General features: G+C 42.8%; 4 protein-coding genes across 4 annotated transcripts in view; 1 reads left to right on the forward strand and 3 right to left on the reverse strand.

The window, feature by feature from the left end:
• The window catches only part of htr4 (5-hydroxytryptamine receptor 4), a 356392-nt gene that overhangs the window by 326201 nt on the left and 15493 nt on the right, over window positions 1-14698 (forward strand). The window lies entirely within an intron of this gene.
• Window positions 795-2369, reverse strand: LOC306963454 (E3 ubiquitin-protein ligase TRIM21-like; the record flags this gene model as incomplete). Its single annotated transcript, XM_079557025.1, has 1 exon — window positions 795-2369. One exon carries the CDS (start codon window positions 2367-2369, stop codon window positions 795-797), a length of 1575 nt encoding a protein of 524 aa, XP_079413151.1.
• On the reverse strand, window positions 4159-5733 carry LOC306963455 (E3 ubiquitin-protein ligase TRIM11-like; the record flags this gene model as incomplete). Its single annotated transcript, XM_079557026.1, has 1 exon — window positions 4159-5733. The coding sequence occupies one exon, from the start codon at window positions 5731-5733 to the stop codon at window positions 4159-4161; it is 1575 nt and encodes a 524-aa protein (XP_079413152.1).
• On the reverse strand, window positions 11615-14295 carry LOC306963456 (E3 ubiquitin-protein ligase TRIM39-like; the record flags this gene model as incomplete). Its single annotated transcript, XM_079557027.1, has 2 exons — window positions 14216-14295; window positions 11615-13194 (listed from the first exon to the last, which is right to left on the reverse strand). Exon 2 carries the CDS (start codon window positions 13190-13192, stop codon window positions 11615-11617), a length of 1578 nt encoding a protein of 525 aa, XP_079413153.1. The 5' UTR covers window positions 13193-13194; window positions 14216-14295.

Consider the following 14698-nt stretch of genomic DNA (forward strand, 5'->3'; position numbering starts at 1 on the left):
ACTTGAACCAAAAACAACTTGCAGCAACACTATTATTGTCCACAGAAACTCAGCCTTTTGGCCTGTTTTGAAGCCATTGTCATAATACAGTCATATTTACTCACCTGATATTTAGTTTGAGTCGTTTACAGATGTTGAAAGTTGTTTGATTCCTGTTTGCTCAGACACACTCGACTCCAGCTCTGTCTTTTCTCTCTGTGGTTTCATTTCCTGTGAAACAGCAGAGTTGACTAATGTTGCTCCGCCTCTAAATCACTTCCTGTTTTGACTGAGGTACGGGTGCTCATTGGACTCAAGTGTTTAACTATTCAGTGTCTTTCTGTGTCATGAGCAGTGAAGAGAAAAAGTCTTCAGACGCCTGGACTGACTCACATATGAACTTTAGTGACATCTTTGGATAAAAAGCATGGAGTCAGATTATTGTTCAGAAGTAGATGGAGAAAAAGCTGGTTTACTTTAGGACTCACTAAATGTTATAGAAACGTATCCTCTCTTTTGAACTCAGACTTCAGCTTCTGGGCGATCTGTGAGGAGCAGGAGGGACCACAGTGCAGCTGCGCCCAAGGAAACATCTCCAGATCTCCAGCAGGGATCTTGGTTTGGAGCAAACGCTGGAGGTTTTCAGACAACTGTGAATGTTCAAGACTTTTTAAAGAAGGAGTTTTAAATGAAAAACAAAGTCAGGCATTTAGTTTAAAGTTAAGATCAATTTATTTATATTTAGATTAAAACAGTGACTTAGAGCAAACGGTTATTATAGATCAGAAACCGAGAAAAAACAAGTGACTAAACATCTACTGCAGTATCAGAGGAGCAGAGTTGTTGCCTCTATTGTTGTTACCAGGACAAAACAGAGGAAGGATGTTCCCAGTGAAACCGCAGTCAGTGAAGGAGTCGAGGAGCGCTGATGTTTCTGCATCAAAAAAACACATCAGTCCCTCCTCATAGTCCACAAACACACCGACCTTCTCTGGAGCAGACCAGAGGTATGGATGGTTGCTTCCCCATTTCCTGTCCCAGTAGCCATTTTCAGGAGTTATGTCCCCAGATTCCACTTTTCTGTCCGCTGACTCTTTAGTCACTCCTGAATACCAGCAAGTCTTTCCTTTGACCTGAACTTCAAAATAAAACTTCCCAGAAGAGAACTTTTGTTTTCCTACAACATATAACGTTTTTGAAAATCTCTCAGGTGTGTCTGGAAGAATTGTTTGTCGATCTATGAACTGAACCTGTTTGTAATTATGAGACACGTCTAACTCTGCAGGGGCTGTATCTGGATCTAGAGTCACATCGACTTTATGTTTCTTCACTTGTTTCAGTTCATCTTCAAACAGTTCCTTGATTTTGGGATTTAGTTTTGTGCTCAGCAGCTCAGACACAGCTATGGCCACTCTGCCCTCGTACGATGGCGCTCTGACAGACGCCTCAGTCCAGTCGTTCATCTCTGGAGCAGGTTTAACTGAAGTGAAAGTTTGGACAAAATGAAAATGGTCGTCAGATTTCCAGATCTCCTCCATCTGCGCTCGTCTCTGCTCCAGAGCTGAGATTTCTGATTCTACTTCTTTCATTAACTCTTCTGCCTTTCCCTTTATTTCCTGATGCTTCTGTTCGATGTTTAGTTTAAACTGATCCAGACTTTGTTGAATTAACTTCATCAAATCATTGAAGAACTCGACCCCCTCCTTCATTTCTCTGTCTGCGTTTTCCTGACTGAGCTCCACAGACCTCTGCAGGTCCTGGATCTTCTCTTTTCTCTCTTGGATCTTCTGCTGCAGCTCGCTCTGCTCCTCCTCACACTGTTCCTTCAGTGGGACAGTGTTGTGACTTTTATGATCTGAGTAAATGCACTGGACACAGATGAGCTGAGAGTGGTCTCTACAGAAGAGCTCCATTGGTCGTGAGTGTTCTGGACAGATTCGTTCCTCCAGGTTTTCCACGGGGGCGATCAGCTGGTGCTTCTTCAGACGGGGCACAGTGTTGTGGGGCGTGAGGTGGTTGGGACAGTACGAGGTCTGACAAACCAGACAGGACTTCAGAGCTTTGAGCTTTGGTTCAGGACAAAAATCACACAGAACATCTCCTGCTCCAGTGGAATCTGACTCTGAGCTCTCAGTTTCTTCTTGTTGGGGATTGTTCTTAAACTCAGTGACCATCTCAGACACAAAAGTGCTAATTTTTAGCCTTGGTCTGGAGCTGAACTCCTCTTTGCACACAGGGCAGTGACAGTGGTCACAGTTGTCCCAGTGTTTGTTGATGCAGATGTTGCAGAAGCTGTGTCCACATGGAGTGGTGACTGGATCAGTGAAGACCTCCAGACAGATGGAGCACAGGAACTGATCCTCTGAGAGAACACAGCTCACAGCCGCCATACCTGCAGAGAGAGGGGAAAAACGATCATTAGTGTTTAGTGCACACATCAGGACACTCTGGGCTGAACAAACATCGAAGAGGAAACTTTAAGTTTAGGATTAATGAGAAAAAAGTCAGAATCCAGGCCACTATTAAGGAAGAGGTTCCCAAACCTTTCAGGCCACAACCTCCAAAATCACTCTACAAACAACTGGGGATCCCCTTCTGTAAAATGTAATCAGCATTTACAGGGCTGTGAACTTTTCACCAAACTTTGGAGTGAGACATCGGTCGCCTGAGCTGGAGTGTTTCATAAGTGTACTTATAAGCCCTGATGGCTGAGCACATCTGGAACTGCACAGACAAGACAAAAGCCAGTAGCTGTTTAAAAATGTGGGAGGGCATTTTTATCATTTTGATGTTTTTTCCTGCATCATGGTGCATTTTCCATCATAAATAATACTTTGACCTGGTCCATTTGCTGGTGTTAAAGAATGAGTTGACTAAAACATGAGTTTTGTTGATAACAATGAACATATCAGAATCCAAGCCACATGACTTCACTAAAAAGATAAAGCTCTATAAAAGTAATGCCTGTCAGTGTTGTTCCTTTGGCACTGGGAGGAGCTCACGAACACAGCTGCATGTGGACCAGGCCTGTTGTTGTTGTTACCATAAAACTAACCTTTTAAATGAGCACAAACTAACACCTATTTATGATCTGCTTGTGAGCTTTAGACCGAGATGTGCTGCTGTTCAACTTTCTTTTAACACATGACAAATAGTAAAGATCATATAAAAATGCTGTTGATCAGTAACAGGACAGTTCCCAGGCAGACGGCAAGTATTTTCATGTCACCAAAGTGTTCGTGATCACAGATACCCAGAGCTCCTTCCTGGTTTAGTTCATAAAGTCACTCACAGGTAAATCTACTCCCCTCAAAAACCCAACCAGACAAAGTGATTCATGTTGATGCCTTATTATTATTTTTTTTAAAGTAAAATCTATTGTGACGTGAACCAAAAACAACTTGCAGCAACTCTATTATTGTCCACAGAAACTCAGACATGTGGCCTGTTTTGAAGCCATTGTCATAATACAGTCATTGTTTCTCACCTGATATTTAGTTTGAGTCGTTTACAGATGTTGAAAGTTGTTTGATTCCTGTTTGCTCAGACACACTCGACACCAGCTCTGTCTTTTCTCTCTGTAGTTTTATTTCCTGTGAAGCAGCAGAGTTGACTAATGTTGCTCCGCCTCTAAATCACTTCCTGCTTTGACTGAGGTACGGGTGCTCATTGAACTCAAGTGTTTAACTATTCAGTGTCTTTCTGTGTCGTGAGCAGTGAAGAGAAAAAGTGTTCAGACGCCTGGACTGACTCACATATGAACTTTAGTGACATCTTTGGATAAAAAGCATGGAGTCAGATTATTGTTCAGAAGTAGTTGGAGAAAAAGCTGGTTTACTTTAGGACTCACTAAATGTTATAGAAACGTATCCTCTCTTTTGAACTCAGACTTCAGCTTCTGGGCGATCTGTGAGGAGCAGGAGGGACCACAGTGCAGCTGCGCCCAAGGAAACATCTCCAGATCTCCAGCAGGGATCTTGGTTTGGAGCAAAAGCTGGAGGTTTTCAGACAACTGTGAATGTTCTAGAGACTTTTTAAAGAAGGAGTTTTAAATGGAAAACAAAGTCAGGCATTTAGTTTGAAGTTAAGGTCAATTTATTTGTATTTAGATTAAAACTGTGAATTAGAACAAACTGTTATTATAGATCAGAAACAAAGAAAAAACAAATGACTAAACATCTACAGGAGTATCAGAGGAGCAGAGTTGTTGCCATCATCATTGTTAAAAGGATTAAGCAGAGGGAGGATGTTCCCAGTGAAACAGCAGTCAGTGAAGGAGCTGAGGAGCGCTGATGTTTCTGCATCAAACAAACACATCAGTCCCTCCTCATAGTCCACAAACACACCGACCTTCTCTGGAGCAGACCAGAGGTATGGATGGTGACATCCCCATTCCATTTCCCAGTAGCCATTTTGAGGAGTCATGTCAATAGATGACATTTTTCTGTCCGCTGATTCTGTGGTCACTCCTAAAGACCAGCCAGTCTTTCCTTTGACCTGAACTTCATAATAAAACTTTCCAGAAGAGAACTTTTGTTTTCCTACAACATACAAGGCAATTGAAAATCGCTCTGGTGTATCTGGAAGATGCTTTTTATGTTTCATAAATTGAATGTGTTTGTAATTCTGAGACACTTCTAAGCTTGGATGACCTGTATCTAGATCTAGAGTCACATTAACTTTATGTTTCTTCACTTGTTCAAGTTCATCTTCAAATAGTTTATTGATTTTGGGATTTAATTCTGTTATCAGCAGCTCTGACACAGCTATGGCCACTCTGCCCTCGTACGATGGCGCTCTGACAGACACCTCAGTCCAGTCGTTCATCTCTGGAGCAGGTTTAACTGAAGTGAAAGTTTGGACAAAATGAAAATGGTCGTCAGATTTCCAGATCTCCTCCATCTGCGCTCGTCTCTGCTCCAGAGCTGAGATTTCTGATTCTACTTCTTTCATTAACTCTTCTGCCTTTCCCTTTATTTCCTGATGCTTCTGTTCAATATTTTGTTTAAACTGATCCAGACTTTGTTGAATTAACTTCATAAAATCTTTGAAGAACTCGACCCCCTCCTTCATTTCTCTGTCTGCGTTTTCCTGACTGAGCTCCACAGACCTCTGCAGGTCCTGGATCTTCTCTTTTCTCTCTTGGATCTTCTGCTGCAGCTCGCTCTGCTCCTCCTCACACTGTTCCTTCAGTGGGACAGTGTTGTGACTCTTATGATCTGAGTAAATGCACTGGACACAGATGAGCTGAGAGTGGTCTCTACAGAAGAGTTCCATTGGTCGTTCATGTTCTGGACAGATTCGTTCCTCCAGGTTTTCCACGGGGGCGATCAGCTGGTGCTTCTTCAGACGGGGCGCAGTGTTGTGGGGCGTGAGGTGGTTGGGACAGTACGAGGTCTGACAAACCAGACAGGACTTCAGAGCTTTGAGCTTTGGTTCAGGACAAACATCACACAGAACATCTCCTGCTCCAGTGGAATCTGACTCTGAGCTCTCAGTGTCTTCTTGTTGGGGCTTGTTTTTAAACTCTGAGACCATCTCCAACATAAAAGTGTTGGTTTTTGTCTTTGGTCTGGAGCTGAACTCCTCTTTACACACAGGGCAGTGACAGTGGTCACAGTTGTCCCAGTGTTTGTTGATGCAGATGTTGCAGAAGCTGTGTCCACATGGAGTGGTGACTGGATCAGTGAAGACCTCCAGACAGATGGAGCACAGAAATTGATCCTCAGAGAGAACACAGCTCACAGCCGCCATACCTGCAGAGAGAGGGGAAAAACTATCATTAGTGTTTAGTGCACACATCAGGACACTCTGGGCTGAACAAACATTGAAGAGGAAACTTTAAGTTTAGGATTAATGAGAAAAAAATCAGAATCCAGGCCACTGTTAAGGAAGAGGTTCCCAAACCTTTAAGGCCACAACCTCCAAAATCACTCTACAAACAACTGGGGATCCCCTTCTGTAAAATATAATCAGCATTTACAGGGCTGTGAACTTTTCACCAAACTTTGGAGTGAGACATCGCTCGCCTGAGCTGGAGTGTTTCATAAGTGTACTTATAAGCCCTGATGGCTGAGCACATCTGGAACTGCACAGACAAGACAAAAGCCAGTAGCTGTTTAAAATGTGGGAGGGCATTTTTATCATTTTGATGTTTTTTCCTGCATCATGGTGCATTTTAGATCTTAAATAATACTTTGACCCGGTCCATTTGCTGGTGTTAAAGAATGAGTTGACAAAAACATGAGTTTTGTTGATAACAATAAACAAATCAGAATCCAAGCCACATGACTTCACTAAAAAGATAAAGCTCTATAAAAGTAATGCCTGTCAGTGTTGTTCCTTTGGCACTGGGAGGAGCTCACGACCACAGCTGCATGTGGACCAGGCCTGTTGTTGTTGTTACCATAAAACTAACCTGTTAAATGAGCACAAACTAACACCTATTTATGATCTGCTTGTGAGCTTTAGACCGAGATGTGCTGCTGTTCAACTTTCTTTTAACACATGACAAATAGTAAAGATCCAATAAAAATGCTGTTGAGTAAGTATAAGTATTTTCATGTCACGAGGCTGTTCGTGATCACAGATGCTCAGAGCTCCTTCCTGGTTTAGTTCATAAAGTCACTCACAGGTAAATCTACTCCCCTCAAAAACCCAACCAGACAAAGTGATTCATGTTGATGCCTTATTATTTTTTAAAAAGTAAAATCTATTGTGACTTGAACCAAAAACAACTTGCAGCAACACTATCATTGTCCACAGAAACTCAGACATGTGGCCTGTTTTGAAGCCATTGTCATAATACAGTCATTGTTTCTCACCTGATATTTAGTTTGAGTCGTTTACAGATGTTGAAGGTTGTTTGATTCCTGTTTGCTCAGACACACTCGACTCCAGCTCTGTCTTTTCTCTCTGTAGTTTTATTTCTTGTGAAGCAGCAGAGTTGACTAATGTTGCTCCGCCCCTAAATCACTTCCTGCTTTGACTGAGGTACGGGTGCTCATTGGACTCAAGTGTTTAACTATTCAGTGTCTTTCTCATCATGAGCAGTGAAGAGAAAAAGTCTTCAGACGCCTGGACTGACTCACATATGAACTTTAGTGACATCTTTGGATAAAAAGCATGGAGTCAGATTTTTGTTCAGAAGTAGATGGAGAAAAAGCTGGTTTACTTTAGGACTCACTAAATGTTATAGAAACGAATCCTCTCTTTTGAACTCAGACTTCAGCTTCTGGGCGATCTGTGAGGAGCAGGAGGGACCACAGTGCAGCTGCGCCCAAGGAAACATCTCCAGATCTCCAGCAGGGATCTTGGTTTGGAGCAAACGCTGGAGGTTTTCAGACAACTGTGAATGTTCTAGACTTTTTAAAGAGGGAAAGAAGTCAGGCATTTAGTTTGATGTTAAGATCAATTTATTTGTATTTAGACCTAAACAGTGAATTAGAACAAACAGTTATTATAGATCAGAAACAAAGAAAAAACAAATGACTAAACATCTACTGGAGTATCAGAGGAGCAGAGTTTTTGCCATGATCATTGGTACCAGGACTAAACAGAGGGAGGATGTTCCCAGTGAAACAGCAGTCAGTGAAGGAGCCGAGGAGCGCTGATGTTTCTGCATCAAAAAAACACATCAGTCCCTCCTCATAGTCCACGAACACACCAACCTTCTCTGGAGCAGACCAGAGGTATGGATGGTCACGTCCCCAAACCATTCTCCAGTAGCCATTTTCAGGAGTTATTTTGTCCCCAAGACCGACTCTTCTGTCGGCTGACTCTTTGATCACTCCTAACCACCAGGAAGTCTTTCCTTTGACCTGAACTTCATAGTAAAACCTGTCAGAAGTGAACTTCTGTTTTCCCAAAACATACAAGAAAGTTGAAAATCTCTCAGGTGTGTCTGGAAGATTTTTTGTGTGTGTCATACATTGAACCTGTTTGTAATTCTGAGACACTTTTAACTGTGGATGAGCTGTATCTGGATCGAGAGTCACGTCAACTTTATGTTTCTTCGCTTGTTCTAGTTTATGTTGAAACACTTCCTTTATTTTGACATTTAATTTTGTGATCAGCAGCTCAGACACAGCTTTGGCCACTCTGCCCTCGTACGATGGCGCTCTGACAGACGCCTCAGTCCAGTCGTTCATCTCTGGAGCAGGTTTAACTGAAGTGAAAGTTTGGACAAAATGAAAATGGTCGTCAGATTTCCAGATCTCCTCTTGTTCTTAAACTCTGAGACCATCTCCAACATAAAAGTGTTAGTCTTTAGCTTTGGTCTGGAGCTGAACTCCTCTATACACACAGGGCAGTGACAGTGGTCACAGGTGTCCCAGTGTTTGTTGATGCAGATGTTGCAGAAGCTGTGTCCACATGGAGTGGTGACTGGATCAGTGAAGACCTCCAGACAGATGGAGCACAGGAACTGATCCTCAGAGAGAACACAGCTCACAGCCGCCATACCTGCAGAGAGAGGGAGGAGCACGTTTTAACTGTCATTAGTGGAAAGTGTCAAGAGAGAAGTGTCTGAAAGTGCAGATGTTTCAGGACACTCTGGGCTGAACAAAGGTTGAAGAGGAAACTTTAAGTTTGGGATTAAGGAGAAAAAATCTTCAGCACAGCTTTAGGGGCTCTAGTGTTTGTGGGACTTTAACGTTTGTTTCGTTAAGCTGATAAAAGAATCAACATATCAGAATCTAAGCCACATCACTTCACTAAAAAGATACGAGCTCTTTTAAGTTAATACTTTGAGTGTTATTACCTTGGAGAGTAATGACGTAGGAATGAGGGTGAGGCGCTGGGAGGAGCTCACGAACACAGCTGCATGAGGACTATACAGTATTTTACTGGGAACTTTGTTGTTGTTACTAAAGCCAAACTAACCTGTTTAATGAGGCCAAATTAACAGCTCTTTGTGATCTGCTACTGAGCTGTGGACAGAGTTGGGCTGAACTCTTAACTTTCTCTTAAAGGGGGGGTATTATGCAAAATGGACTTTTTCAAGCTTTACATCGTGTTATTAAGTCATTCCCTCATTAAAAACATGCCTGAAGTGTTGCCTTAGCACATTCACGTATTTTCGAGTAATCTGTAGAAACTCTGATGGCGGCCATTTTAGGGATAAAACGCCTGATTCCTTCAGGAAACGCCCTCGACCTCCAGGATACGCCTCCGACCTTTCGTCACCAGCCGAGTAACCAACCACTGCCCCTCAGCAGAACCCCCTCCCCGCAGTGTCCAGCCCTAAGATGTAAACAGAGTCATCATGGAGGATTAGCTTCATGTGTTGTGAACCGGAGTTACAGTTCTGAAACTTTTACAAAGACACACATCAGTGTTTCTGTTACCGAAACACCCAGGATTAAAACCGGTGACAAGAACACTTATTTCAGTGTCTGGTTCTGCGCTGGGCCTTGATGATGCACAGAGCCTCCGGAGAAAGCTAATGCTAAGCTAAACCTCGAGTCATCACGTGAAAACGAGAAATATGCACACACAAAGTCAATAAAACCACCACACACATAAAGAACCGTTTAACAATGATCACACACGGAGCCTGGCTTGTTGATTTGGAAGTTTATTGCTCACATTTCATCTACAATGGGTCATAGCCGAGTGGTTTTCTCCCGGAGCTAACAAGCTAGCCGCGATAAGCTAACGGGAAAATTCACTGAATACAAGCAGCATATTATGCATTGAAAACGTCACTAAAACAGGCAACTGCTTGAAGCAGCCTTTATGACGATCACACACTGAGCCGGGCTTGTTGATTTCGTAGTTTATTGCTCACATTTCATCTACAGTGAGTCGTAGCCGAGTGGTTTTCTCCCGGAGCTAAGGCACTATTAGCCGCGACAAGCTAACAACCTTCACCTTCACAACATTCATTGAAAACAGGCAGCATATTATGCACAAATAACGTCAATAAAGCAGCAACTACTTGAAGCAGCCTTTACGATGATCACACAATGAGCCTGGCTTTACACATTTGTGGTTTATTACAGACTTTTCATCAACAATGAGCTGTAGTCGATTATAACAAGCTAACGGGTAACCTCGAAAAAACATTGTCCACCTGCACAGATAATGTCCGTCTTTTGAATCGTATGGGCTCCTGCAGATCCTGGTGTCGTCCATGGGGGTATAGTTAGAGATCCATAGGGCATGGCAGATGCAAAGAGAAGCCTCCAAACAGCAGTTATTTTTCAGGCAAGAGCCCCTTCCAAGCGTTTGGTGTGGAAGGTTCGTCTCCAAATCACATCCTGTGTGGCCATTGTTCACAAAGTGATAAACAGTAGCTCCTTTCCAACAATAAAAATTAAAATGCACCGATCGTAGTTTCAATACTGTTGAGACGACGAGCGCAGTGTTGTTGTGACGCCACACACAGCGTGTGGAGGGGGCGTGTCGGAAAGGGTCAGAGGTTCTTAAAGAGACAGAGGCCTATTTCAAGTCATTTGCTACGCCATTTTGAAAGAGCAATTTTATACAAGGCAGTTATTCTAATTTACTGCATTTACAGACCAACAGAAGGTTTGGTCATCATTGTAGTGTGCTATAGACTGGTGCTATGTGGCTGAAAAAAGCATAATAGCCCCTCTTTAACAAATGACAAATAGCAGTAAAGATCCAATAAAAATGCTGTTGATCAGTAATGTGACGGTACACAGGCAGAGGACACAAGTATTATAAGGATTTTCATGTCACTAAACTGTTCGTGATCACAGTTACTCAGAGCTCCTTCCTGGTTTAGTTCATAAAGTCACTCACAGGTAAATCTACTCCCCTCAAAAAACCCAACCAGACAAAGTGATTCATGTTGATGCCTTATTATTTTTATAAAAAGTACAATCTATTGTGACTTGAACCAAAAACAACTTGCAGCAACACTATTATTGTCCACAGAAGCTCAGACATGTGGCCTGTTTTGAAGCCATTGTCATAATACAGTCATTGTTTCTCACCTGATATTTAGTTTGAGTCGTTTACAGATGTTGAAAGTTGTTTGATTCCTGTTTGCTCAGACACACTCGACACCAGCTCTGTCTTTTCTCTCTGTAGTTTTATTTCCTGTGAAGCAGCAGAGTTGACTAATGTTGCTCCGCCTCTAAATCACTTCCTGCTTTGACTGAGGTACGGGTGCTCATTGGACTCAAGTGTTTAACTATTCAGTGTCTTTCTGTGTCATGATCAGTGAAGAGAAGAAGTCTTCAGACGCCTGGACTGACTCACATATGAACTTTAGTGACATCTTTGGATAAAAAGCATGGAGTCAGATTATTGTTCAGAAGTAGATGGAGAAAAAGCTGTCTTACTTTAGGCCTCACTAAATGTTATAGAAACAAATCCTCTCTTTTGAACTCTGACTTCAGCTTCTGGGCGATCTGTGAGGAGCAGGAGGGACCACAGTGCAGCTGCGCCCAAGGAAACATCTCCAGATCTCCAGCAGGGATCTTGGTTTGGAGCAAACGCTGGAGGTTTTCAGACAACTGTGCATGTTCTCGACTTTTTAAATGAGGAAAGAAGTCAGGCATTTAGTTTGATATTAAATCAATTTATTTGTATTTAGACCTAAATAGTGAATTAGAACAAACAGTTATTATAGATCAGAAAGAAAAAACAAATGACTAAACAACTACAGGAGTATCAGAGGAGCAGAGTTGTTTCCTTTGCTGTTGTTACCAGGACAAAACAGAGGGAGGATGTTCCCAGTGAAACAGCAGTCAGTGAAGGAGTCGAGGAGCGCTGATGTTTCGGCATCAAAGAAACACATCAGTCCCTCCTTATAGTCCACAAACACACCTACCTTCTCTGGAGCAGACCAGAGATATGGATGGTTAATTCCCCCGTACATTCTCCAGTAGCCATTTTCAGGAGTTATTTTGTCCAGCACCTCCACTTTTCTGTCCGCTGACTCTGAGGTCACTCCTAAACACCAGATCGTCTTTCCTTTGACCTGAACTTCATAGTAAAACCTGCCTGAAGAGAACTTTTCTCTTCCTACAACATACAAGGCAATAGAAAATCTCTCAGGTGTGTCTGAAAGAATTGTTTGTCGATTTATGAACTGAACCTGTTTGTAATTCTGAGACACTTTTAACCGTTGATGAGCTGTTTCTGGATCTAGAGTCACATTAACTTTATGTTTCTTCACTTGTTTCAGTTCATCTTCAAACAGTTCCTTGATTTTGGGATTTAGTTTCCTGCTCAGCAGCTCAGACACAGCTATGGCCACTCTGCCCTCGTACGATGGCGCTCTGACAGACGCCTCAGTCCAGTCGTTCATCTCTGGAGCAGGTTTAACTGAAGTGAAAGTTTGGACAAAATGAAAATGGTCGTCAGATTTCCAGATCTCCTCCATCTGCGCTCGTCTCTGCTCCAGAGCTGAGATTTCTGATTCTACTTCTTTCATTAACTCTTCTGCCTTTCCCTTTATTTCCTGATGCTTCTGTTCGATGTTTTGTTTAAACTGGTCCAGACTTTGTTGAACTAACTTCATCAAATCATTGAAGAACTCGACCCCCTCCTTCATTTCTCTGTCTGCGTTTTCCTGACTGAGCTCCACAGACCTCTGCAGGTCCTGGATCTTCTCTTTTCTCTCTTGGATCTTCTGCTGCAGCTCGCTCTGCTCCTCCTCACACTGTTCCTTCAGTGGGACAGTGTTGTGACTCTTATGATCTGAGGAGCTGCACTGGACACAGATGAGCTGAGAGTGGTCTCTACAGAACATGTCGAGCATTCGCAAGTGTTCTGGACAGATTCGTTCCTCCAGGTTTTCCACGGGGGCGATCAGCTGGTGCTTCTTCAGACGGGGCACAGTGTTGTGGGGCGTGAGGTGGTTGGGACAGTACGAGATCTGACAAACCAGACAGGACTTCAGAGCTTTGAGCTTTGGTTCAGGACAAACATCACACAGAACATCTCCTGCTCCAGGAGCCTCCGACTCTAGGCTCTCATATTTTTCTGTTTGGGGCTTGTTCTTTAACTCAGAGACCATCTCAGACAGACAGGTGCTGGTTTTGGTCTTTGGTCTGGAGCTGAACTCCTCTTTACACACAGGGCAGTGACAGTGATCACAGTTGTCCCAGTGTTTGTTGATGCAGATGTTGCAGAAGCTGTGTCCACATGGAGTGGTGACTGGATCAGTGAAGACCTCCAGACAGATGGAGCACAGGAACTGATCCTCAGAGAGAACACAGCTCACAGCCGCCATACCTGCAGAGAGAGGGAGGGGCATGTTTTATTGTTTTAATGCTGTCAATGTTATCGTCAAAGCTCGTGCACGTGGCACCGCCTGAACACTCTGAACCTGTGGTTAAGGAGAAGGGTCTGGTTTGAGATTAGGGACATTAAGGAAATATTGTTTTTGTAGCATTTTTCAATTGACAAAGTTACCCAAGTGCAGGACTCAGAAGAGGGTAAGCTACATTTGTCACCAGCTGCCCTTCGGGAAGCCTGTGGAGGAATGTTTATAGTATCACAGCTTCATACCTTTTATTCGGGGCTCAAGAGTTCATTGATCTTTGGTCATAGTGTGAATGTATTTTGTTAGAGCCGAAGAATCATCTCAATAATCCAGCCATAATTCTTCACCAAAACAGACAAAACATGAGAGAGTTTGTGTTTTCAGCCACAACATTCAGACCTTTGTTTATGATCATGACTTTTGTGTCATGACAAAAAAGACAAAATCAGTTTCCTGGGCAGCGTGGGGGGTTTCCCTCCCTTAGAACAGCTCCTGATGAGTGGGGAGTTCAGTCACCTGGGATTGTCCCCGTTAAATCAACATAGATCCTAAAAAGGATCAAGTTCAATGTACAAACTGACCTTTGGACAGACCCACAGTCTGAGCAGAGGCAGGAGATTGTAGGTTTGTCTTTTTTTACTTGTACCAAAGTATTACAAATATATACAGGCTGAATCAGACACTGAGCAGAATTCACTCACACACAGCTAAACCTGTTTTCCTACTTCCCAGGACAATGTTTTGGTTTTAAGGCCTGTACATTGAAACATGTCTCCTGTTTGTCATAGTCATATTTACTCACCTGATATTTAGTTTTAGTCGTTTGTTTATGCTGTTTCTTTTCACTTTCTCTCAAATTACTAATAGCAGTAAAGATCCAATAAATATGCTGTTGATCAGTAATAAGACAGTTTGTGATCACAGATACATTGAAACCAGACATGTCGCCTGTTTTGAAGCCATTGTCATAATACAGTCATTGTTTCTCACCTGATATTTAGTTTGAGTCGTTTACAGATGTTGAAAGTTGTTTGATTCCTGTTTGCTCAGACACACTCGACACCAGCTCTGTCTTTTCTCTCTGTAGTTTCATTTCCTGTGACGCAGCAGAGCTGACTAATGTTGCTCCGCCTCTAAATCACTTCCTGTTTTGACTAAAGCCCTATTCGCACGGGATAAGCATTATCTAGGGACCCCATATAATAAAACAATCACCCCCCAACGTCTGTTTTTGATGCGGCGCATTCGCACGGGATAACCGAAGCCTGAGATTCTGGTTGATATTGACAGACATCTCCTGGATATGATGACAAAGCGCTCCTTTCTGAGTTCATTTGTAAAATTAACTTTCACCTGAATGAATTTGTGAAGCTTTAGTCTCTTACCATGGACAATTCTCCGTAAAAGGTGTTTAACCGTAGTTGGTTGTAAATGTGTAGTTGGAGTGACATAAACTCTGAGCGCAGCCTGGCT

The sequence above is a fragment of the Gobius niger genome (genome assembly GCF_951799975.1).
Source record: "Gobius niger genome assembly, chromosome: 5".
NCBI classification, from domain to species: domain Eukaryota; kingdom Metazoa; phylum Chordata; class Actinopteri; order Gobiiformes; family Gobiidae; genus Gobius; species Gobius niger.